This window comes from Cetorhinus maximus, unplaced genomic scaffold, assembly GCF_964194155.1.
Source record: "Cetorhinus maximus unplaced genomic scaffold, sCetMax3.hap1.1 HAP1_SCAFFOLD_1076, whole genome shotgun sequence".
In the NCBI taxonomy this organism is placed as follows: domain Eukaryota; kingdom Metazoa; phylum Chordata; class Chondrichthyes; order Lamniformes; family Cetorhinidae; genus Cetorhinus; species Cetorhinus maximus.
The window spans coordinates 64135-90289 of NW_027597018.1; the positions used below are offsets into that span (position 1 = coordinate 64135).

General features: G+C 39.5%; 1 protein-coding gene across 4 annotated transcripts in view; it reads right to left on the reverse strand.

Moving 5' to 3' along the window:
• LOC144675652 (PHD finger protein 12-like) overlaps positions 1–26155 on the reverse strand; it is a 71384-nt gene that overhangs the window by 22822 nt on the left and 22407 nt on the right. For all 4 annotated transcript variants that reach the window (XR_013575118.1, XM_078536294.1, XM_078536295.1 and 1 more), the window contains exons 2-4: positions 18820–18892; positions 17643–18060; positions 7388–7508 (exon numbers count right to left, since the gene is read on the reverse strand). Coding sequence is in view for 3 of the 4 variants with exons in the window: in XM_078536294.1 (XP_078392420.1) it covers positions 7388–7508; positions 17643–18060; positions 18820–18892 (612 nt within the window). In the remaining variant the exon portion in view is untranslated. The remainder of the gene's footprint in view (positions 1–7387; positions 7509–17642; positions 18061–18819; positions 18893–26155) is intronic.

Here is a 26155-nt window from a genome sequence, read left to right on the forward strand (position 1 = left end):
TGTAGTGAATACTAAATGTGTCGTAATTGTATTGAAGCACCGCAGAGTGCAACATGATGTATGTCGATAGTGCAATGGGATTGGAGTTGTCTGACTGTCTGTAATGACCATGTTGAAGTGTCTGTGGTGTTCATTGATTGTATTGAAGCACCTCGTGATCCATGTGTAAAGGTTGAATCTGATTACACTTTTTGTGATGGCCATTTGGAAATGTTTTGTAATGTTCTTTCAGATATTTTAGGAATAAAAGTATATTTTTCCAGTCTGTAAACCTCAAGTCTGACTGCAAGGCTGAAAGAAACTCATTTTGAATGTGACTGTCCAGGTGGCGCTCTGCCAGGTGGCTTTTTAAATCTATGAGTTTTACTGTTGTCTTAACGGGACTGTAACTGAGAATCAGATTAATTAGGGGATTTTTGTAGTTATTATAGTAGTAATTTTGTAGACATATGTATATGCTTACAATCTTTCAAATAATCCTACGAGAACGCAAGCATCCAACAGAACCAATCCAACAGACAGTTAATGTTTTTCTTTTTTTTGGGGAAGAGGCACTCATAAGAAATAGGGAATTTTGCTAAATATAACAAACCTAAACCACAGTACCCCTCTAATCTTGGTCTGTTCATAAAGTATGAACAGAGATTATGGGCACATGTATTGGTTCAACCCTATGAACGTCAAACCTACAAATGCATTTGCACAGTCAAAATTTCCCTTTATACATTCCCGTGAGGTGAGGCTACATGCCAGAAGTGTTCCCACAAAAAAATCTATTCATTTATATTTTCCCCTTTTATTAATCTCCCAAAGGTGTCAGCTCATGTTGGAGCATGTTTCATGATGAGGGGGCCTATGTGACTTTCAGAAGTAACCACTGTTTTTATGTGACCACAGACAGCGAGCACAGATGGATTAAAGTATTCATCTGTAATATCACACTTGAGCCCAACATATATACCACATACACACCCTTTCCGGAAACAGCTGATTGAATAGCCACCAGGAACGAAAACTGTGATTGATTAAACAGTCTCTTGCCTAAATAGCTCTCAAACTAATTGCATACAATATTTTGAGACCACAGAAGTTACAACAAATTGGGAATCAAACCTGGCAACTTCCTTCTCTGTGCCTCACCTGGTCTTGCATTTACTCAAGAGACTTCAGAAAAGCCTGCATACTTCTGGTGATATAGTGACAAAAATGCTCCTGCATCGTTGGAACTTCTGCCTTTAATAATAGCTGCTCAAGGACTTTGAGCAGAATCATTAGGTGAAGGACAGACATGCTACAAGTTTCTACATGGTGAGGCTTTGCCTAAAAAGTTCCAACAGCCATGAAAATAATGGTCTCTGATCTGCTCTGATCCAGAAGTAAGAGTGTAACCAACTCAGCTAAGCTTACACATCCCATGTGTATGGTACTGGAAGAAAACATGAGGAAAGGCAAATGCCATTGTGACATTTCGTGGTTTTTAAGTAAAAACTTGACTTGTTTCATTTCAGGTGTTGTCTGCAATTTAGTGAGACAACACTGACATTTATATTTGTTAAATGAACAAAACTTCAATAAAAATGCACATCTCAGTTTAATGCACAAAACTATATATTCAGAGACTCGAGTTAGTAAAGCAGTCTCTCCCAAGAATTAGGTGCTGGACCAAATGGAAAAGTAGGAAACAAAATACCACACGCACTTTCTCATGATTAAATTTAGAGGGAGGAAATGGTTGATTCATGGGAAGAGGCAAAAAGAATTTTAAAACTGTACTAAGAAGCTTCAGGGGGGTGTCCAGTCGTGTACTGAATGTGGAAAAAGAATTAAAAGCACACTGACAGGCTATTCAGGCAAAATTTGCTCCCTGTACTTTTTAAAACACACAACTGAAGTTACTTCAGCAACCAGATTGAAATCTTATGAACATTACATTCTCAAGGTAACTCAAATAGAAAATGAACACTGCAAGGCTCTTTTTAATACCTTATTTATTTTGAGTAATAAAGACAAACTGATCAAAAAGCCTGCAGTAAAATTTAATTCAGTTTATTCAAAATTTATTCAAAAGCATTACAGTATTCATCTGTAATATCACATTTGAGCCCAACATAGACACACTTCCTGGAAACAGCTTATTGGATAGCCATCAGGAATTAAAACTGTGGTTGATTTTAACAGTCTCTTGCCTAAAAAGCTCTCAAACTAATTGTGTACAATATTCTTGAGACCACAGAAGCTACAACAAATTAACCTGGTGACATCCTGCTCTGTATTGCTCAATACCACACCTGGTCTTTCATTTACTCAGACTTTAGGAGGAGCCTGTACATTTCTGGTGATGTAGTGACAAAAATACTCCTGCGTCATTGGAACTTCAGTCCTTAACAAAACCTGCTCATGGAGCAAAGTCATTTGGTGAAGCAGAGTTTACAAGTTTCTACATGGTGAGACTTTGCCTAAAATGTTCCAACATCCATGAAAATAATGGTCTCTAATCTGCTCCAAGAAACAAAAATAATCGGCTTTCCTAACTTATACTAGCTCAATATCCTTCATTGCCTTGTAAATTCAAAAATTCCCTACAGTAAGGGTAATGGCAGCACACCGTCAAAACACTGCACTACAAAATATCAGAGATAATATATCAAACAAAACATCAGCTGGTCTAGCATCAGTTACAAGCAGAGTCTGCTCTCCTGTTAAAGTTGATTCATTTGAATTATCTACCAACTAGAATTGAAATCAAGCAAAAATATTCCATGCTGTTTTATTTTGCATTACTGATTAATTCATTTTTTTGAGCAAAGGTGTGGACTACTACACCATAATTGGAGTGTGAATGATCCAGCCAAACAGTTGGTGTTTTATTAGCACATTTTCACTAGTTTACTGCCTTGTAACATTCCAAACCAGCATGCATCAAATTATATATTGCTACAAGTTTTTTTTTTAAATAAAGCCTCTCAAAATATCAAATGGTTCTATTTTTACATTCAAATATTTTACTTCCAAGATGCAACTTTTCCTAACACTTTGTTAGCTTATTATATTTACATGAAAAAAAGGCAACATGCATTGCATTTCTGGTTGCTGAAGTGGTTAGTATGGACTTTCATTTAGAATAATATGCGTGTTCATCCAAAGGAACACAGGGCTTAGGAGGAGTCAGCCCTTCGAGCCCGCTCTGCCATTCAATAAAATCATGGCTGAACTGGTAGTGGTCTCAACTCCACTTTTCTGTCTGTCCTTTATGGGGCACAACCCTCAACTCCCATTGTCTATCAAAAATCTGCCTCTGTTTTGCATAAATTCAATGACCCAGCCTCCAAGTTATAATGACCCCATGGGAGGAAAAAAAAATCTCATCTGTGTCTTAAAAGGGAGACCTCTTATTCTTAAACTGTGTCCCCAAGTTCTAGTCTCTTCAACAAGTGGAAACATCCTCCTGGTATCTACCCTATCAAATCCCCTCATGATCTTATGTTTCAATAATATCACTTCTTATTCTTCTAAACTCCAAAGGGTATAGGCCCAACCTGCTCAACCTTTCTTCACAGGATAAATCCTTTATCCCAGGAATGAGTCGTGTTCTCTGTGTTACTTTTAACCTAATTATATATATTTTTTGAAATAATTCCTTCAACATTACACAGCTGTGAAATTCTATCCATCAAATCTAGTATAAAAACTTAAATGCGAGGTTAACACACACGCACTCTCTCAACATCTGCCAGAAGAATCTAAGTCGAAAACTTTGATTACCTAGAGTCGGCCAACAGTGTAGCTGGTTCACTCTCAGTCTGACACGAAAGACCTTCAAGTGGGGTGGGAGTGTGGTTGGGTTGGGGGTCGGGGGGGGGGGGGAGCATGGTGGTGGTTGGAAAGAGGTGCTGTGGACATGAATCACTTTGACTGAGAGTCACAGCTGCAGATCCTTATCAATAAAAAAACAACCTTCCAGGTTCCAAAAGAAGATCCTTTTCAACGACAGACTTATTAGGAAACAATTATAAGTAGCCTACAATACATTAGAAGGTACAAGTGCCTATCAGTCAAAAGGAATTTTTGAAGAGTTAATCTACAAAGCCCTGGACATACCTAGTCAAGTTAATGTACAGTGAATCTTTATCACAATCTTTATCACAACAATACTGTTCTCCGTGTTCTTAAATATGATTCTTATAAGGCACCATTGTTATGCAAAGTTATTTTGCTCTTCAATTTTAAAAAGCCAAAAATGTGGCTTAAACAAACTTATGAAATGCATTGAAACATTAGCATTAAAGCACATTTACTAAAATTATAAATATAATTATAAAATTATGAGGGGCATAGATAGGGTAGACAGGAAGAAACTTTTCCCCTTGTTGGAGGGATCAATAACCAGGGGGCATAGATTTAAGGTAAGGGGCAGGAGGTTTAGAGGGGGGATGTGAGGAAGAATTTTTTCACCCAGAGGGTGGTGGGAATCTGGAACTCACTGAAAGGGTGGTAGAGGCAGGAACCCTCATAACATTTAAGAAGTATTTGGATGTGCACTTGCGATGTCACGGCATACAAGGCTATGAGCCAAGTGCTGCAAAATGGGATTTAAATAGTTAGGTACTTGTTTGACCGGTGCAGACTTGATGGGCCGTAGGGCCTTTTTCTGTGCTATAGACCTCTATGACTATACTACTGTTATGAAAAGGTTATGGACAAGGAATAGAATGTGAAGTGCGGACCTAATTTAAAAAGGAGTTAAAAGTTAGTGTATGCATTGCTCTGATTGGTAGAGGTTTGCCATGGAGAATATGCCACTTGTCAACCAATCAACACTCTCTTCACATACAGTATAATTGTTGCTTTCCCCTTATATTGGTATTCTTGCAAAGTGTCCTGAGGAGTGCAAGACGAAAAGCTTCGCCGTGTCTCTTTTTTCAGCAATACTCAAGTTATAGTACTACCAAACGACTAAAGTGTATGTGCTGCTATAGCACCCAAAATGAGAAAATTAAAATAGTAACAGCTGTGTAAATAAGATCTAGAAAGATATACATCACTACTGCCAGAAAGCAATGGTATTTTGTAGCTATAATCACAATTTCTGCAAGTCTTATGCACAAGTTTTGCAAAATCAAATAAACACAAACACTTGGGAGAGTATGCATTTAAATAACTCGTCTCATTGTACAGAAGCTAACTGCTCTGCAATTCCAACATGTTCCATTTTTATTTTATAAAGATGTGCTAATAGTAGTTAGGGGTTCTTAGTGTTAACAGTACGCTATACAATGGAAACAAACAACAGGTGCATCAGCATCTGAAAAAGGATAGATTAACAGTTCATGTTGAGAGAGGAGATTCCAGCAGAAGAATGTTTAGTTTGATGCGCATTTCCAGCCAGGTTCTCCTAATTCCATATTTCCAACTCAAGTTTTGTTTTTGTCTTTTCTCAAGTTGAAAGTTCTGACAAAATGGGCTGGATTGTGTCACGTAACAATTGTTAATTGTATAAATTACGATTTTTTTCTTCACTTTTAAAAGAAAAATATCTTAATTTATCTAATTAACAACAACTTGCATTTTATTGCTCTGTAGAAAAATATTCAAAGGCATTTCACAAATCAATGAGGAAAATGGACATCAAGCTAACGCCATAGGAAGGAGGACTAGGAGGGTTTATCAAAAGCCTTGTCAAAGTGATATTTTTAATAGGCGTGGATGTTGGGGAAACCGAGGGAAGGAATTTCAGAGGTTGGAACCCAAGTAGCCAAAAGGACAATGGTGGGACAAAGAGGGACAGAGGAATTGAACATTCAGGAGGCAAGGCTGTAAGATTAGAGGGAGTTACTGAGTTAGCGATTTAAACATAACAATTATGAATTTGCTGAGCATCTGCATCTCTCCACAGATGATGCATCATTTTCTGTCTTTATTTAAGTTAAATATAGAAATCGAGTTATGGATCAGATTTTGTGACAACGTAGTAGGATTCTGAGCTTCGCCAGTCAAAGTCCACTGACATATATTCATAGATGGGACTCTGTTAAAGCCAATTTAATTATCAGGTTAAATGGCATGCTCAAAAGCCTGTGAAATTCAGACAAAGAAAATTAAGAACTTAACAAAAAAAGAAATCCTTTGATGGAAACTCCTGAGAATTCCAGCTTCCCTAATTTAGTATCACTGACACTGAAATAATTCTGGATATCCAAAGTACCTTTTCCTGTAATATTAACACTATTGAAGACATATTAACTATATGCTACAGACAACTTAAAAACTAAACTTTTTAAAAACTACTACTTCTGTTTGGCCAATCCTACCTTTTCTCCTTTTGTCTTTAAAAAGCATGATTCTCCCCAATATAAAGTGTACATTTGTTATTGGAACATTTCCAGAGCCTCTAGGTGGATCTCTTTTTAAAAAACTGAGCTTAATGACTCAAAGACTATATTTTCAGCCAGTTGAGCGTCATGCATATAAGAATCAAATGGTCATGCCACAGATGGGACGACGGCAAGTTTTGAATGTCATAGTTTAAACCAGATTAGATCAGGCAGATGTCTTGAGGGCAGGGCTGATAGCACATTCAGACCCAAATTAAAACATTCTTTAAAGACGTTCCAATTACATTATCGCGATTTAATGTATTCCTTGGATACCTCTTTTCAAAAAGAGAATCTAGTATCCGAAGATAATAAATCATCTATCGAGTCTTTTTAAAAATGTGAACGTTTTTAGGAAGGCACTGAGGAACAATGTTATATCCACTGAAATAAAATTAGAATTATTTTTCAAAACAGAGCATTTAATCTTATATCAAAAATCACAATAGAAAGTCTTAATTTTGTTCAATACAAGTTACAGACTTATTCACATTTGGAACATCTAGTAGATTTTAATATGTAAAATTAACACCTAGCAGTCATTGAATTACAGTAGCTTAGTAACTCAAATGGTGCAGCATGCTGGTTTACTTTGAGGACAAGGTGGAGGCTGCAGTTTCACACCTGCAATTCTGAAGATGGCATGGTCACAGCTAGTGTAAAATGGTGGGGTACAGATACTGGAAAGAAAAAACTGCACTTGCCCAGCATAACCAGTTAACCATTTACAGTTTGCCAGTTGCGTACAGTTTCCTGAGCATTACTGAGTAAACACAGATTGGTTATCATCATGCAGATACAAACTAAATTTATAACTGACAAAGGGATCTTAGCAAAATTGCACGTAACTTTATTATCTAGGACATCACTGACATCAAGGTTGAGCAAGTCAAGTCTGAGTGTTCAACATTGCAGAAAGATTTTTGCAGCCCACTTTGCTCACATGTTCATTTTGATATCTCGAGATTCAGATGTTTATATGCAAGAAGAAAAAAATGTAGAAATTAAATCCCCACCTGTTACAAGTGAAGCAAACTTTGACAGGCAATGGGACTAGGCCATTGTGGTCTAGTTCATGCTGTGCCTTCTTCACATTCTTCCCTGTTGTTTCCTCTTTTCTTCTCCTTTTACTGGTACCTGCATAATACAGTTTGTGTCATTATCTGCAGTAAAAATTGGTTTGATTTACGTGCCTCCTTCTAACCCCATGGTTAAGATTGCCTTTAAGTTTTTTTGCTTCAACAACACAAATACAGAGTTAAGATAGGCAAGCAGATGGAAGTAGGAATTCCTTCACAGTTCTACAGCCAGTGTGGTTCCAAATAATTCTGTAGACCATGCCCCTCTTATCTCTAAATCTCTCCAGTCCCACAAATCTGCGCTCTTCCAATTCTGGCTCTTGATCATCCCAGACTTTAAATTGCTTCACCATTGGCAGCAGGCCTTCAGCTGCCAATGTATTAAGCTCTGGACTTTCTCCCTTAAACGTACTCCTTAAAATCCACGTTTGTGACCAAATTGTTGGTTATTTGCACTAGCACCTTCCTATGTGGCTGGTGTCAAATTAAATGCGCCGTAAAGTCCTTTGGACCATCTTAATACATTAAAGGTGTTATATAAATCCAACTTGTTGCTTTTTATTTTGTTAGATCACCAGGCTTTGGAGAAATTGATGTCTATAAAATAGCACATTTGATACTAGCTGCCTTTCCTTACATTAAAGCAAAAGCCAGTTTCCCGGTAATGAGCAGACTTTATAAACAAAAAAAATAAAGGTTTAGAAAATACTGAGGTAGCAAAGTTATTGTATGGATCAATTAAAGACATATCGATTTCAGCAATCTTTCACAAAGGTTACAAGAGAATGTCACTTTGGTCAGTAAAATGGTAGAAGTTAGCTTCTTTTAAAACTTAACCTAGTTCTTGATCATTTTCTTCCCCCTCCCCCTAGGCACTGACTCCTTGTTGGGTTGTTGCATAGGTGCCCTTTGGCATATTGTTCAGGTGGCCATTGTGCAAGCTTTGTTGAATATTGGTGGGCTATGGGTCTCGTGGGTGGGGAAAAGAGAATCACAGGGAGCTTGAATCCATCTTCTCAATGGATACCCAACTTAATATATTAACATATTACAATAGATGCATACATACTCGCAGCTACTAATTAGCAATCAGGAACAGAAACCCTGGTAATTTCTCTGCCACTCCATCTGAGGTCATGTCTGTACCATGACTGAAAAGAACGAATTGAACAAAATTATTGGGAAAGCTTTGTTGTCTTTTTTAAAAATTGTATTACTGGGGTGGCGATAGGTCAGTTTTCACATTAGAACCAAGCCGCATTTTATATGTGAAATCCAAACTAAGTCTGGAAACAATCTGGAATGGACAGACAGTTATGGGTTCAAATAAACAATTCTCTGAAAATGCAAGTAGATAAAAAGCCATACAGAGAAATAAGGATGTAATCATGAATTATTCAACATACTGGTTAGAAAACATTACGTGCCATTTTGGGTAGTTCATTATAGCATGAATCTTAAAGTCATATATACCATAAAGATAGCATAAACATAGATTCAACAGACTGATGCCAATATTGGGAAACTATAGCTTTAAGGAACGATTATTTCATTGCAGCAGAGAATGCTAACAGGGGATTTAACTGAGGATTCAAAATAACAAAGAGTTTTGATAATAAAAGGGCAAGACTAAGTCCCAGTTTTAAGTTGCCCCATTTTAAATCGTTCTGCTTTAACATTGGTCAGTTATTGGGGCATGTATTTGCACTTGGAGTTTTGTTTTAAAGTCGTTCCATGCTGGGTCTGACACAGGGCCGCATGACCTGATCGGTGCCATTTTGGAGCGGCCTCTGCTGCTCCATAACTCACATTCTCGCAGCCAACCCTCTGGTTCACAGCCTCTACTGCCCTCTCACCACCTCTCCAACTCACCTCCTGCAAGTCACCGCTCAGAGTGAGGGCTTTGGAGAGGGAATAGCGAGTGGGAGAGGGGGGGGAGCAGGAGGTTCAATGAGAGGAAGGGCCCATAGCATCAAGGAGCTGGAAAGGCCGTGAATCAGGGGGTCGGTGGACAGAGGGAGGGTTAGGAGTGACAGAGACTGCAAACCAGAGGGTCGTTAGCGAGGTGGGGAGGGAGGGGTGGGTAGAGGTGGTCAGGGAGCAGGATGTAGGGTTAGTGGAAGGATTGGTGGTGAGCAGGAGCAGCAGCAAGCTGGAAGTCAAAAGTTAGCATATTTCTTTTATATTTTCAAATTTATTTTATTTTAAAAGTTATTTCATTTACAATAACGGAATTTAGCAAGTATTTCAACTAACGTTTTAATGTTTTTTTCTAATGAGAAAGGGCCTACAGAACTTAATTACAGCTTTTACGTTGGTTTTAATAGGAAGATCTAAATCGCTTAAAGTTATTTCACTTAAAGTTGCACTTTTCAGGAATGCAACTACAATTTTACGTGACAATTTACTGTATCTCCTCTGAGGCTCACTAATTTAAATGAGCGAAGACAGAGATTAGGAGAAATGTCTTAACGGACGATTGTCATAGCTTGGAATGTGTTTGCCACCAAGTGGCAGAAATCACTAAGTCTTACGGGAAATTGGATTAATGTTTGAAGCAGAGGAAGTTAGAATGCTATGGAGAAAAAGTGGGGCAGTGGAATTAGTTTTGGATTACTCTAGCAAACCGTCAGCGCAGACATGATGGGCGGACTTGGATGGCTCAGATACATTAAACCAAGTTACTTCAGTGGGAGGTCATAAAATGTATTTTGAAACAGTAATCTGTTGAAATCAAATAGAATGCATTCTAAAACCAATATATGCCAAGGTAGTCAAAATTTAAAGTATATAGTAAGGCCCATTTACAGTGTTAAATGACAAAGGCAGAGATTGAATTATAAATTATTTTCTAGTCTCCATAGAATCAAAGAAAGGTTATGGCACAGAAAGAGGCTGCTTCGCCCATCGTATCTTCACCAGCTGAAAAACCAGCCACCCAGCCTAATCCCACTTTCTAGCATTTGGTCCTTAGCCCTGCAGGTTACGGCATTTGAAGTGCATATCCAGACACCTTTTAAATGAGTTGAGGGTTTCAGTCTCTACTACCCTTTCAGGCACTGAATTCCAGACACCTGCCATCCCCTGGGTGAAAATTTTTCTCCTCATCTCATCTCTTATCTTTCTACCAATCACTTTCTGTCAAGGTAAATAGGCCCTTCCCATCCACTCTATCCAGACCCCTCACAACTTTGTACATCTCAATCAAATCTGCCTTCAGCCTCTGTTTAAAGAACAATCCCGACCTATCCAGTCTTTCCCCGTAGCTACATTTTCCAGTCCTGGCAACATCCTTGAAAATCTCCTCTGTACGCTCTCTAGTGCAATTACATTCTTTCTATGAGGTGGCCAGAATGCGCACACTACTCAAGTTGTGGCCTAAGTAATGATTTATACAGTTCCAGCATAACCCCCCTGCTCTTATATTCTATGCCTCAGCTACTAAAGGAAAGGATTCCATATGCCTTCTTAACCACCTTATCATCCCACTCTGCTACCTTCAGGGATCTGTGGACATTCACTCTAAGGTCGCTCACTGCCTCTATACCTCTCAGTATTCTCCCATTGTGTATTCCTTTGCCTTGTTTGACTTCCCCAAATGCATCACCTCACACTTCTCCAGGTTGAATTCCATTTGCCACCTTTCTGCCCATCTGACCAGTCCATTGATATCTTCCTGCAGACTACAGCTATCCTCCTGTCAACCACGTGGCCAATTTTTGTGTTGTCTGCAAACTCCTAGATCATGCCCCCTACAGTTATGTCCAAGTCATTAATATATACACCACAAAAAGCAGGGGACCTAGCACTGAGCACTGCTGAACCCCAATGGAAATAGCTTTCCAGCTGCAAAATTACCAGTCAACAATTACCCGTTGTTTCCTGCCAGTGAGCCAATTTTGTGAGCTTGTTACATTCCTGAGTCCCACGGGCTTTTTTAAAAAGTCTGCCATGTGAGGCCTTGTCAAAAGTCTTACTAATCAATTGTACTACCTTCATCAATCCTACTTGTTACTTCCTCAAAAATTCCAATTAAGTTCATCAGATACGATCTTTCTTTATGAAATCCATGCTGACTATCCTTGATTAATTCATGCCTTTTTCAGTGACAGCTTATCCTGTCTATCAGAATTGATTCCAATAATTTGCCCACTACTGAGGTTAAACTGACTGGTCTGTAACTATTTGGTTTATCCCTCACTCTTTTTAAACAAAGGTACAATGGTAGCAATCCTCCAATCCACTGACACCACACCTGTATCCAATGAGGATTGGAAAATGGTGGTCAGGTCTTCTGCTATTTCCTCCCTGGCTTCTTTTAACAGCCTAGGCTAGATTTCATCTGGCCCTGGTGATTTATCCATTTTCAAGGATGACTTAATCCTTCCTCTCTCCCCATGTTTATAACATTCAATACTTCACACTCCTCTTCCTTTACTACAATATCTGCATCTTCTGTGAAGAAAGACAAAGTACTCATTAAGAATCATACCAACATCTTCCTCCTCTACACATAGGTTTTTTTGTCTTTTATGGGCCTTACTCCTAGTCTCATCTTACTCAATGTATTGATAAAACATCTTTGGGTTCTCCAGTCCATCTTTATTCCCAAAAACTGTCAGCAACTATTGCTACACCACAAGAACAAAGGCTTAAGTATTTCAGCATTGGATTATGTGATTATTTCCTCTCACAGGTATTAGACTAACACAATAGATTCCTTTCACATAAAATCAGTTGATCTTTTCGCTTGCAACAATAGCAGACCACTACCAGTGTTGCCTTTTAACCAATCACTGGAGGAGGATAAACAGGTTGAACTTTACTTTTGAGAACACACCTAGCCAAATATAGATTTGATATAGTACATTACCACTTGTTATTACTGCACAAGCAACAATAACAGGATGGAAAAATCACATGAAACAATGCCGAAATGATCTGGACGTTTTTTTAAAAATACAATCAGATTATCTGGCCACTACTCTAGTACTGGTTTTCTAAGCCATTCTTTTGTTCGTGAATGCAGATTTAATGGAAGTGCCTGACAACGGCAGCAGTGAGAAAGAAAAGCAAATCAGAAGGAAGAGAATTCAGCCAATACCTTTTCCATACATTTCCCAGCAACCAACAAAAATATGCTGCTTTGTTACCTCAATTCAGCTTACTTTCAGAGGGTGTGATTAAAAACCAGCAAAGGGGGGCCTGGGAGGAAGAGAGAATTGACACAAGTGCACAGACTGAATCAGTGCAAAGCAATTCATCTACATCCTTGCTATTTGTCAGTTTCATCTCACAGCATCCTTTAAGCCTGTACCTAAACACCTGACACCATAATGCCGCATTCTAACACATTTAGAAAAGTTATGGATTAGAATCTCAGGATGTAATGAAAACAGAGTGCCTCTTCATCTAACAGAAGAAATCAGCTACAGAAATTTTCCAACCCAAAATCCTTTGTCAATATCCCAAAATGTTAAGTATTTGACCTATTTGGGTTTCTAACCCTTTCAGCACTCAACAAGCATTTTGTAGCACAGTCAAGAGATTCACATTTTCGCTTACTCTGCAGCTGCACTGTAAAAGAATCATTCCTTATCGGAATATTATTTCCCAAGATTGTAAGGAAATGACATGGAAGTTATTATAGATAAATTTGTACCTTTGTAATTCCAATAAGTGCTCCAGAGATACAGTTTCACTATGCTGCAGTTAGCTATTACAACTGTGTTTTGTCTTGGTATCGGTCGATAATTATAGTATAAAACAGGGTTCTCCTGCATTGCTAATTGTTTTACATCAACAAAAATCGGTTACTGGAGGCAATGAAGGGGAGAGCAGAGTTTTAAATCAACTCAACCATAAATATGATAAAATGATTAGATTATAAACATCGATTCCATTCCATGTTAAGGCCAGTGATCAGACTGCTACTAAAAAAAGAATTCAAAGGCTTGAGTCTGGTTCAATTAATCTAGTTGTTACATATTATCCCTATAAAAGTGTAGGATATTGGCCCACATAAGTACATGTATGCCATGAGGTCAATAATTTTACCAAGTACTCTTTCCATTCCCACAGCTCTCCACCCTATGCTGTAGCATAGTAACTAGTAGAGTTGGTGAGGGGGAGCCAGTGGATGTGGTTTATTTTGGACTTTCAGAAGGCTTTTGACAAAAACCCACATAAGAGATTGGCGGTAAAATTAAAGCGCATGGGATTGGGGGTAGTGGATTGAGATGGATAGAAAACTGGTTGGCAGACAGGAAACAAAGAGTAGGAATAAATGGGCCTTTTTCTGAATGGCAGGCAGTGACTAGTGGGGTACCGCAGGGATCGGTGCTGGGACCCCAGTTATTCACAATATATATATTAATGATTTAGATGAGGGAATTAAATGTAATATCTCCAAATTTGCAGATGACACAAAGCTGGGTGGGAGGGTGAGCTGTGAGGGTGATGCAGAGATGCTTCAGTGTGATTTGGACAAGCTGTGAGTGGGCAAATGCATGGCAGATGCAGTACTATGTGGATAAATGTGGTTATCCATTTTGGTAGCAAAAACAGGAAGGCAGGTTATTAACTGAATGGCTATAAATTAAGAAAGGGGAATGTGCAACGTGACCTGGGTGTCCTTGTACACCAGTCGCTGAAGGTAAGCATGCAGGTGCAGCAGGCGGTAAAGAAGGCAAATGGTATGATAAAAACAAAAAACTGTGGATGCTGGAAATCCGAAACAAAAATTAAAATACCTGGAAAAACTCAGCAGGTCTGGCAGCATCTGTGGAGAGGAACATAGTTAACATTTCGAGTCCGTATGACTCTTCAACAGAAATAAGGAAAAATAGAAAAGAGGTGAAATATAAGCTGGTTTAAGGGGGGCGGGGTGGGACAGGTAGAGCTGGATAGAGGGCCAGTGATAGGTGGAGATAGCCAAAAGATGCCATAGACAAAAGGACAAAGAGGTGTTGAAGGTGGTGATAATATCTAAGGAATGTGCTAATAGGTGACATTAAGGGTTGAAAGCAGGACGAGCAAAGTACAGATAGCCCTAGTGGGGGTGGGGTCAGGGGAAGGGATCGAAATAGGCTAAAAGGTAGAGATAAAACAATGGATGGAAATACATTTAAAAATAATGGAAATAGGTGGGAAAAGAAAAATCTATATAAATTATTGGAAAAAAGGGGGATCGGAAAGGGGGTGGGGATGGAGGAGAGAGTTCATGATCTAAAATTGTTGAGCTCAATATTCAGCCCGGAAGGCTGTAAAGTGCCTAGTCGGAAGATGAGGTGCTGTTCCTCCAGTTTGTGTTGAGCTTCACTGGAACAATGCAGCAGGCCAAGGACAGACATGTGGGCATGAGAGCAGGGTGGAGTGTTGAAATGGCAAGCGACAAGGAGGTCTGGGTCATGCTTGCGGACAGACCGAAAGTGTTCCGCAAAGCGGTCACCCAGTCTGCGTTTGGTCTCTCCAATGTAGAGGAAACCACATTGGGAGCAGCGAATGCAGTAGACTAAATTGAGGGAAGTGCAAGTGAAATGCTGCTTCACTTGAAAGGAGCGTTTGGGCCCTTGGACGGTGAGGAGAGGGGAAGTAAAGGGGCAGGTGTTGCACCTTCTGCGGTGGACACTTCAAGTGAAGCAGCATTTCACTTGCACTTCCCTCAATTTAGTCTACTGCATTCGCTGCTCCCAATGCGGTTTCCTCTACATTGGAGAGACCAAACGCAGACTGGGTGACCGCTTTGCGGAACACCTTCGGTCTGTCCGCAAGCATGACCCAGACCTCCCTGTCGCTTGCCATTTTAACACTTCACCCTGCTCTCTTGCCCACATGTCCGTCCTTGGCCTGCTGCATTTTTCCAGTGAAGCTCAACGCAAACTGGAAGAACAGCACCTCATCTTCCGACTAGGCACTTTACAGCCTTCTGGGCTGAATATTGAGTTCAACAATTTTAGATCATGAACTCTCTCCTCCATCCCCACCTCCTTTTTCCAATAATTTATATAGATTTTTCTTTTCCCACCTATTTCCATTATTTTTAAATGTATTTCCATCCATTGTTTTATCTCTTACCTTTTAGCCTATTTTGATCCCTTCCCCCCACCCCACCCCCACTAGGGCTATCTGTACTTTGCTCGTTCTGCTTTCTACCCTTAGTGTCACCTATTAGCACATTCCTTAGATAATATAACCACCTTCAACACCTCTTTGTCCTTTTGTCTATGACATCTTTTGGCTATCTCCACCTATCACTGGCCCTCGAACCAGCTCTACCTGTCCCACCCCCCCTTAAACCAGATTATATTTCACCTCTTTTCTATTTTTCCATAGTTCTGTTGAAAAGGCAAATGGTATGTTGGCCTTCATAGCCAGAGGATTCGAGTACAGGAACAGGGATGTCTTGCTGCAATTGTACAGGGCCTTGGTGAGACCACACCTGGAATATTGTGTGCAGTTTTGGTCTCCTTATCTAAGGAAGGATATTCTTGCTATAGAGGGAGTGCAGCGAAGGTTTACCAGACTGGTTCCTGGGATGGCAGGACTGACATATGAGGAGAGATTGAGTCGATTAGGATTATATTCACCGGAGTTCAGAAGAATGAGGGGGTCGCATAGAAACCTATAAAATTCTAACAGGACTAAACAGGATAGATGCAGGAAGGATGTTCCCGATGGTGGAGTCGTCCAGAACCAGGGATCACAGTCTGAGGATATGGGGTAGACCACTTAGGACTGAGATGAGGAGAAATTTCTTCACCCAGAGAGTGGTGAGCCTGTGGAATTCATTACCACAGAAAGTAGTTGAGACCAAAACATCGTATGCTTTCAAGAAGGAGTTAGATATAGCTCTTGGGGCGAAAGGGATCAAAGGGTATGGGGAGAACGCGGGAGCAGGCTATTGAGTTGGATGATCAGCCATGATCATAATGAATGGTGGAGCAGGCTCGAAGGGCCGAATGGCCTATTCCTGCTCCTAGTTTCTATGTAAACAAGGCAACTGACTGACCTGAGCTAAAAGCAAGGGTTCTACTAGGTAGTCAGAACATAACCCAAAGATGGCATACACATTTCCACTGAAATCTGAATACCCCCCAAAAGGTCTCTTTGTGAAGTGCATTCAAGGGACTAGTGTACCCAGAAGTTCACATTGCTAGACTAATGCCAGTGTCACTGCCTGCTTTTCACAAGTATTGATTACATTATAGTATATTTCTTGTTTATTCGCTGCAAATGCTTCAAGAACAACACTATACAACTGTCCCCTTGGCCTTTGGCCTGAACTTGCAGTAACACTAAGCTACATGGAATTCTCTAACATTCTGACACATGAAGAATACTCCAACAATTCTGATCAACCATTTGGCAATTTATTCCCTCTGATAAAAAAACAAGTAAATTCCCATGAATGCTGAAGGCACTTACGCTGTACAGATGAGCAACCAATAATTACTATAAAAATAACAGTCTTGTATGGAGTTTCTTAGGCTGTAATTAAACAAGACATCAATGGCAAAACAGGTCAAGTCAACTCAAATCATGGACTGAAGAGAGATTCCTCACACCTATTAAAAATTTCCATGTGACAAGCAGCAACATTGTCACTGCTGAACTTGATCTAGAACCTAGTGCTTATTTCTTGAAAGTGAATGCATCCAATGTGGAGAAGGTTCCCTTTTGAATATGCAGCATGAATATAGCAGTCAGGAATTAGCATGTAATTTAACAACATATACTAACCTTTTGTTTGGAACTTCTACATTATTTCATATTGCAATGTGTTAATGATTTTATTGCAATTACTGATTTAAAGAGAAGGTTGGATAAATACATGCCTGACCCAAATATAACATCTTTGCAAATTAATTGCAACACTACTGTGATCCAATTGTCCAAAATAAAATCCAGATAGAAATAAGATGTAGTTAAACAACACTTCTACTGATGCAAAGTTATTCATACACCTAGGAACCTCAAATGTGGTAATTATATTGAAATAGTTACTGGAACAATTGTTCAATGGCCATTATAATTTGAACAAATGTATACAGCTGGCAATTTTTAATTATGCTTTCAGTGTATTTGTTAACAGATTGCAAGGGCGATGTTGGAACTTGCAGGATGAAGGCATGATGATTTTCACTAAGAAACTAAAGAACTCATTTGTAACTGCATTTACTGACTTCCTCACCTGGAAGTGCCGTGGTACAAGTCAGTTCATTTGGAAGTTGAAATTGAGTTGGATTTCTCTCCATTGCTGCTGCTATAAGTATTTCAAATGGGTTCCTTATTTGCAATTGGGAGCAGTCCATCTCCATGGCAGCATTTTCATCGTCCACATCAATCATGTCATCATCCACCTCGTTCTGCTCAGAAGTGGGTGTGTCAGTGCTTGCATTTGATGTCGGCGTGCCGGGCCGACTAACACGCCTTTCCAAACCTTTTGCTTGTGCAATTGATCTACAGTTACTGTCCACCCTGGAATCCAATGCTCTACTGGAAGTTTTGTCAGGGAATTCCATGTCAACAGTAGGGGATGCTGTTCTTTTAACCGTCTGCTTGTCCATAACTCCATTTACTTGACCAAGTCTTTCTTTTTTCTCTTGCTTCTACAAAAATGGAGAATATTTTAATTATTTGCCAGACAAAACTGCTTACAGAAATGAAAAGTATGAGAGCAGTAACAAATACATAACTGTGGCAGTTAACAAACGAAAGTTGAAATGTCCTAAAATTGAAAAACTTAGCTAAATTGAACCAAGCTGAGTGACTTTTAATTATGCAAACAGTACAAATGGATTAAATGCAACTCCCACATTGTTTAGATAACAAGTGAATTTTTAAGAATTTACCACCATTGTACTATTAAGGGGAAATTACTAGAATGTTTCCAAGTAGCTCAATTTTAAACAAGAGATTAGCTAAGTCTTTAAAATCTAGTCTCAATTTTTATTTGGAGGCATGGGGGAAGTGGGAGACAGAGTGATCTGTGTTTTTATTATATGTACACACACACACACGCACGCACATTAAACTTCATCATCCAATGCAATCACAGCTGAAAGACGGCACTGATCTCTGCAAGCGTCACAAGTGGACTTTGTCTCCCCAAGTTAAGAAGCATTCTAGGGTGAAAGAAAATTTGATAGTCTTCTGGTAATCACTGCCAGAAAGCGTGCACGCAAAAATTATCTGATAGCTGAATAGGGTTTAAACATGATAGCTCATGGAATGAAACAAAGGTAGCTTGCTGAACTCACTGCCGAGATTCACATTCCTTTTGGAGATGATAAAGAAAAGGGAATAATTTATATTCCCACCACTACCAGTAAAGCACTGTGCATTAAAAAAAAAACAGACCTACTTACTTTTCTGCGAACTGTGCACCTATGACACATCCAGTCCCCAGGTGGAAGCATCTCCTCACTGAGCGGAGGGTTACTGTAACAAAGAAGAAAGCAGTTCAGCTAGTTGCATTCAGAAGTTAATAGCTTAAAATGGTACGGTATAAAACTACATTCAAACATATTATGCCACTCCTTGTCGATAGCTGAAAACATATGGAAATTCTAGTAAAACAATTTGAATATTGTTAATGTCACCAGGGTTGGGACTGGAAACTCACGAAACGACAACCAGCTCAATAGGAGCTGACATTCTAAAAAGTAATATCATTGCCTGCTTACTCTTCTATCCCAGAGGTGAAAACTTGGTCCAACTAACAACACATGCAAATCTGATACATAAGATCATGGGCTTACTTTCTATTTTACAACTTGAGTGCATAAAACCAGTCTGACATTTCTTTGCAATACTGTTAGGATGGTATGCTGAGATACTGTCCTTCAGACAAGGCCTGCATGATGCTGTGGACTTCATTGTAATTGAACGCTTTTCTGATATGCCAAAATGCTACATGAATTCAAGTCATTTCAGAGTGAAGTGTTCTGATAATGCAGCCCCACCAAATTGAGAGACTGCTAAAAACTGAACAAACTCACTCAATAAACAGAGGTGATATTGAAATTGTGCCATTTTTTTCTCCACTCATCATTACAAGTTGTGATAGTAAACAATCAGAATGCAATTCAGCTGCAAGAACATCCATTTTACCAGACATCCACACATTAATATTTCCAGTAGGGGGTCACTGAATGCAATGACACAAAGGAACAATGGTTCATTTTTCCATTTCCAACTCAAAAAGACTGAAGATAATTTCTGCAAGATCAGCAAACTCAGCAGAGATCAGCAATGAATCTTGCAACTTCTCAGGTCTGTACAGTTCAGCTGGTGGTAGCAGCCTTCCACCTCACAAGATGACAGTTTGCTCCGTGGTGAACAATTCTTAAGCATTGTGTGGTGTGGCTCAGGAGTCCCACTCTAGCATTGCCGTCTCTGCTGCATTTGCTGTAGAGGAAGGCCGCAGGCTTAGAAGGTGCATATTCGCTGGGCTCCGTTTCCTCTGGGCCCTCTTCTCAGTTAGCTGAGCTTTTGCATTTCTGCTCGCCTCTTCTAATGTACTTCCAAATAGTCAGCCTCCAGAGATCATGGCCTTCAACTGTTTCCCAGTTGTTAGTGTCAATGTTCACCATCTTAGTATCGCACTTGCAGCGGAGATATGGACGACCAGGAGGTTGTAAGGTTGTAACCCACTGGCCAGTTCTTTGTGTTGGCTCTAAGGTGAGGTGAGGCTAGGAATCCTGCGGCAAGTAACTCACCACCTGACTCCCCAAAGCCTGTCCACCATCTAGAAGGCACAAGTCAGGAGTGTGATGGAATACTCTCCACTTGCCTGGATGAGTGCAGCTCCAACAACATTTAAGAAGCTTGACACCACCTAGGACAAAGCAGACCACTTGATTGGTATCCCATCCATTCACTCCCTCCACCACCGACAGTGGCAGCAGTGTGTGCCATTTACAAGATCACTGCAGGAACTCACCAAGCTCAGCAGCACCTTCCAAACCCATGACCGCTACCATCTGGAAGAACAAGGACAGCAGATACATGAGAACACCAACACCTGGATGTTCCCCTCCAAAATACACCACCCTGACTTGGAAATATATTGCTGTTCCTTCACTTCACTGGGTCAAAATCCTCGAACTCACTCCCTAACAGCACTGTTGGTGTATTGACACCACATGGACTGCAGCAGTTCAAGGAGGCAGCTCATCACCACCTTCTCAAAGGCAATTAAGGATGGGCAATAAATGCTGGCCTAGCCAGCGACGGCAACACCCAGAATTACAGAATTTTAATGGCACAGAAGGATGTCATTCAGCCCATTGTGTCCGCACAAGCTCTCCAAATGAGCATTATGACTTAGTGCCATTGCCCTGCCTTTTCCCCGTACCCCTGCACATTGTTCCTATTCAAATAATCATCTAATGCCCTCTTGAATGCCTCGATTGAACCTGCCTCTACCACACTTCTAGGCAGTGCATTCCAGGCCCGAACAACTCGTAGTGTGAAGAAGTTCTCTCTCACGTCACATTTGCTTCTTTAGCAAATCACTAAATCTGTGTCCTCTCCTTTTTCCTTTTATGAGTGGGTACAGCTTCTTCCTATCTACTCTGTTCAAGCCCCCTCATGATTTTAAATATCTCTATCAAATCTCCTCTTAGCCTTCTTCTCTCCAAAGAGAACAGGCCCAACCTCTCCAATCTATTTTCGTAACTGAAGTTCCTCATCCCTGGAACCATTCTTGAAAACCTCTTCTGCACTCTCTCTCCAATGTGTTCACATCCTTCCTATAATGTGGCACCCAGAACTGTACATAGTACTCCAGCTGGGGTCTAACGAGTGTCTTATATAAATTCAGCATAATCTTGCTCCTGTACCCTATGCACCTATTAATAAAGCCCAGGATATTATAAGCTTTATTAACTGCTCTCTCACCTTCAATGATCTATGCACATAGACATACTCCCGCACCCCCTTCAAAGCTTCACCCCTTATTTTATATTGTCCATCCATGTTCTTTCTACCAAAATGCATCACCTCACACTTCCCCACCATGAACTTGATCTGCCACCTATCTGCCCACTCCACCAGCTTGTCTATGTCCTTTTGAAGTTCTACACTGTCCTACTCACAGTTTACAACACTCCCAAGCCTTGTATCCCCCGCAAACTTTGAAATTGTCCTCTGCACTCCAAGATCATTAATATTTAATCAGGAAAAGCAAGGGTCCTAATACCGACCCCTGGGGAACTCCACTACAAACCTTCCTACAGCCCGAAAAGTACCCATTGACCATTACTCTCTGCTTCCTATTTTTCAGTCAATTTTGTATCCAAGTTGCTACTGTCTCTTTTATTCCATGAGCAATAACTTCTCAAGTCTGTTGTGTGGCACTGTATTAAATGCCTTTTGAAAGTCCATGTACACCACATCAACAGCATTACCCTCATCGACCTTTTTTGTTACCTCTTCAAAAACTCCAGCAAATAGTTAAACACGATTTCCCCTTTAAAAATCCATGCTGGCTCTTCCTTATCAACCCATATTTTGCCATGTTACTACTAATTCTATCCCAAATAATTGTTTCTAGAATCCTGCCCATCACTGAAGTTAAACTGACTGGTCTGACCCAATGAATGAATAAAAATAACTGGCAGTGCCAGCATTCATTACCCATCCCATATTGCCCTTGCTCGAGTTGGTGAGATGAGCCACCTTCTTGAACCAGTATTTGTGGTGTAGGTACACCCACAGTGCTGTTCTGGGGTTAAGAAGATAGCTGTTACCAAATGCTGAAATATAGACAATTGCCTTTACAACTACTTTATTCCTTTAGATCTAAGAGTTAGGTATATAGCTAAATGTAATGTTATGCATGTTGGTAAGGTCAACATAGAATATTCATCGTTTACAGGAACATGAAAGAAGCTGAGAGTGAAAAAGATCTAGGTGTTATTGTGCATAAATCACTGAAGATTCATGTGCAATGTACAGATACAGTAGCTGAAGCTAACAAGGTATTGGATTTTATTAACAGAACTATAGCATAAATCAAAGGACAATCTTAACACTATAGATGCTACTGGTCAGTCTGCATTTAGAGTACTGACACCCAATTTTGGTCCGTCTGCATGGTGAGTGCTTTAGTGACCTTGGAAAAGGTCTAAAAGAGCGTTACAAAAATCATGCCTGGTTTAATGAGCCTCAGCTACTCAGATAGGCTCAACAACCTTGGTCTATTTATTTTAGAACAATACAGATTTGGAAGCGACCTGGTGAAGGTCTGTAAAATAATTAAATAGCTGGATAGTGTCCCTATTGATAAATTATTGCAGTTTAACAGATTACACTGTCCACTGGCTGGTGTGATGCATGCTAATTCTTTTTGCCATCAATTGGAGGCTGGATCAGTTCTTGACTGGGTCAGAGATAGCATCGTACAGAAGTTAAGTGTCTTTACAGATAAAACTTGGTTCATGAGGCCTCCAGGATTGTTTGATTGTCAAGGGAGTTCACAGAAGAATTTCTGGAAGTTTCTTTTCCCCTTATTCTCCCTAGCGTTTTGTGTTTTTAGCCTCTCCCAGGAAATTACATAGGACATTCGAGCCTACAACTTAGGAGATGGCCATTGAACAGTAAAAATATTTCATGACCCTGCCTCTACTGCTCTCTGGGCCAGAGGATTCCACAGACCAATGACCCTCCTCATCTCCATCTTAAAATGGGAGTTCCCGAACAGTGTTTAGTTATGCCAGTCTGAGCATCAAGGTTGGCTTCATGAACCTACTGGTTGGCTCCTGCACGTGAACTTATGCTTGAAATAAATAATATGGCAACTTTTTCTCCCAAGATTCAAATCTTTCTGCTCCAATTTCAAATATTCATCATCTGGGATTTACAGACATTACAAATGTTCTATTATGGCAAATTTCCATTGCAGATTGCAATGAGCATCTTTTTAATTTACATGTAACTATATACTAAAATAGTGCAGGTCAGCAATAAGTGAGTTTAATTTACACTACTAAACACACACCACCTGTACGAAAAAACATTAGTGCTTTTTGCCCTTAGAATGCTTTTTAAAATGTGAAACTGAGCAATCTAAATTAAATTTCACTTAAGCAATCTCTAACTGTTCAATATTAATCTTCCTTGCAGGCAAATATACAATTTCCACTTAATTTTGATAGACAAGCAATTTAGATCCAAGTTACTCAACAGTATGCCTTATTCAATGCAGTGAATCATTTTACTCTTGATAAGCTAGACAAACAATCTGTATAGATGGCCAAAAAAATCATTTGTACAGCTGAACAGCACTGTGCACATTCAACTTATTGTCTGTCACACAGTCACTCAGGAAATGTATTACAGATTTAAATTCATCAGCCATCCCCCCTTGCATGAAAGGATCATTCTGCCCAAAAAAATGCTAAACTGATGAGTGTCAAATAGTCTCACCCTAGCCAGGGTGTATACAAGGTCCTGTTCTGGATCTGCAACTCATATCTTTTATAGTTGTGGTGGTGGCAGAAGCAATCAGGGGACAGATGCAAGGGTGTTGACAAAAATGATAAGTAATTCAAATCAGGCAATCCACATCAGGCAGAGAAGGAAGAACTAGAAAAAGTTTCGCACATAATGGCTGAACTACGAAGGATGGAAACATACTGAAAGCACTGACTTTGTGCAACTTCCACAAATTTAATCTTATGTTTAAAGACTGACTTTTGAGGGCAGCAGATACTACTTTCTCTATTAGTCATCACAACACTAAAAACATATGCTTTAAAGTCTACTCTAGGGAAGCCCTTCATCCACAACATGGCCAAACTAAGTATATGCACCCTTTCTTTGCTTGGTAGTTCCTTGGGGAAAGGTTGCTGTCTAAGACCTTTCTGCCATATGCAACGAGGGGCTGGGAATTGCATAGACCCCTCGGGCTGCATGGCTCACAATGAATGTATGTAGTGAAAACTAAATGTATCATAATTGTATTGAAGCATCTCAGAGTGCAACATGAACTATGTAGATAACTTGAACACCATTGCACTGACTGTAAAAACAAAAAGCTAAAAGCTACTGCGGATGCTGGAAATCCAAAACAAAAACAGAATTACCTGGAAAAACTCAGCAGGTTCTTCTCCACCGATGCTGCCAGACCTGCTGAGTTTTTCCAGGTAATTCTTGTTTTTGTATTGCACTGACTGTAATGACCATACTAAAATGTCTGTAATGTTCGTGATCTATGTGGAAAAGTCGAACATGATCGCATTTTTTGTGATGGCCATTTTGAAATGTTTTGTAATGTTCTTTCAGATATTTTATGAATAAAGTATATTTTTCCAAAAAAAAAGTTTTCAACCAGCTCAAAAGCATTACTAAATAAATCCCAGTATCTATTTACCCATTCACCACCAAGCAGCAAATTTATCATTAGTTTTAATAGGGAACATCTTTGGTCCCACCCATTCATAGGCAAGGCTGTGCAACACTAGAAAAACAACAGTTTATTTTGAAGGGATTCAAATGCTGGCAAACAAGATGAAAACACCTCAACAATTAAACACAATGTACCAAGTCTTTTAAAAGTCTGTGTAAGAACATAATGCCAGAATCTAATGCTGGTGCTGATATCAACCAGTAGCAGCATGAAGTGGGACAATGAAACGACAACGAAGTATTAACAAGTGTCAGCACATGCCGCTGTAGAACCTAACACCAAAAAACACACTATTTAAATCAGAACAACAAAAAGACTAGTTTTAATGAATAATGATAAAGACAAGAACAAGACTAAAAGACAAGACCTTCTTGAAACCAAAAAAAACACAAGAACCTCCCATTACAGTGAGACCATCCATGCTGTGCACAAAGAAACCAATTCCCCAAAAAACAAATATAGTAATACCTCCTTCAATCAAACAATGAAGAATGGCATTGAGATTGAAAGACAAAGCTTCTCAGGCCTCGAGGACTTGTAAAATTAGATTCTAAAATCAATCTAAATTTATCAAAATCCAGTTAGAAAGCAGCCTTTGCCCTTCTTCCAGCTCTTTCAAGCTCCAGGAATGAAAGTCAAAATCAGTTTTGTATACAAGCATGCAAAGAATGAACTGGCAGGGGCTTTGTGTGATGGATCAAAGGAGCTGCATTTTACTCAGCCAAAGCCATACACCCGCTTTAGATCACACAAAGCATTTCAGGTTCTTGAGCCGACTACTCAATCTTTGTAGACATACAATTCTCAGCCTACAATTTATAAAACCCAAAAATATATAAACAACATTTTCCATTAGTCGGCTGACCAATATCAGAAGATAGTAATTCGCACAGCATAAATCTATTCCCCAACTTCCAACGGAATAAAATGGAAACATTTCGTCATACACAATCAGCAAGTTTGTTCCCTTTTTAAAATAAAAATCAGAGAAGCCTGAAAAGAGTCATTTGACAAGATTTTCTATACAGGTTCATTACTTATTGATCTCTAATAGAGATAGAGCCAACTTAGGTATATAAAACAGAAGGATTTACACGTTTGGTAAATTACATAATCAGACTTTTCTAAAAGAAAAAGTAAATATTTTCCATGTGGACTGTGGCAATAAATAAGTGGTTTATATATACGGACAATATATGCAAACTTGTATGTTAGAGTCAAGTGCAGCAAAATACAGCATCACAAACAGCTCATCATCGTGATCTAGCCAGCTTCTTTTCAGACATTCT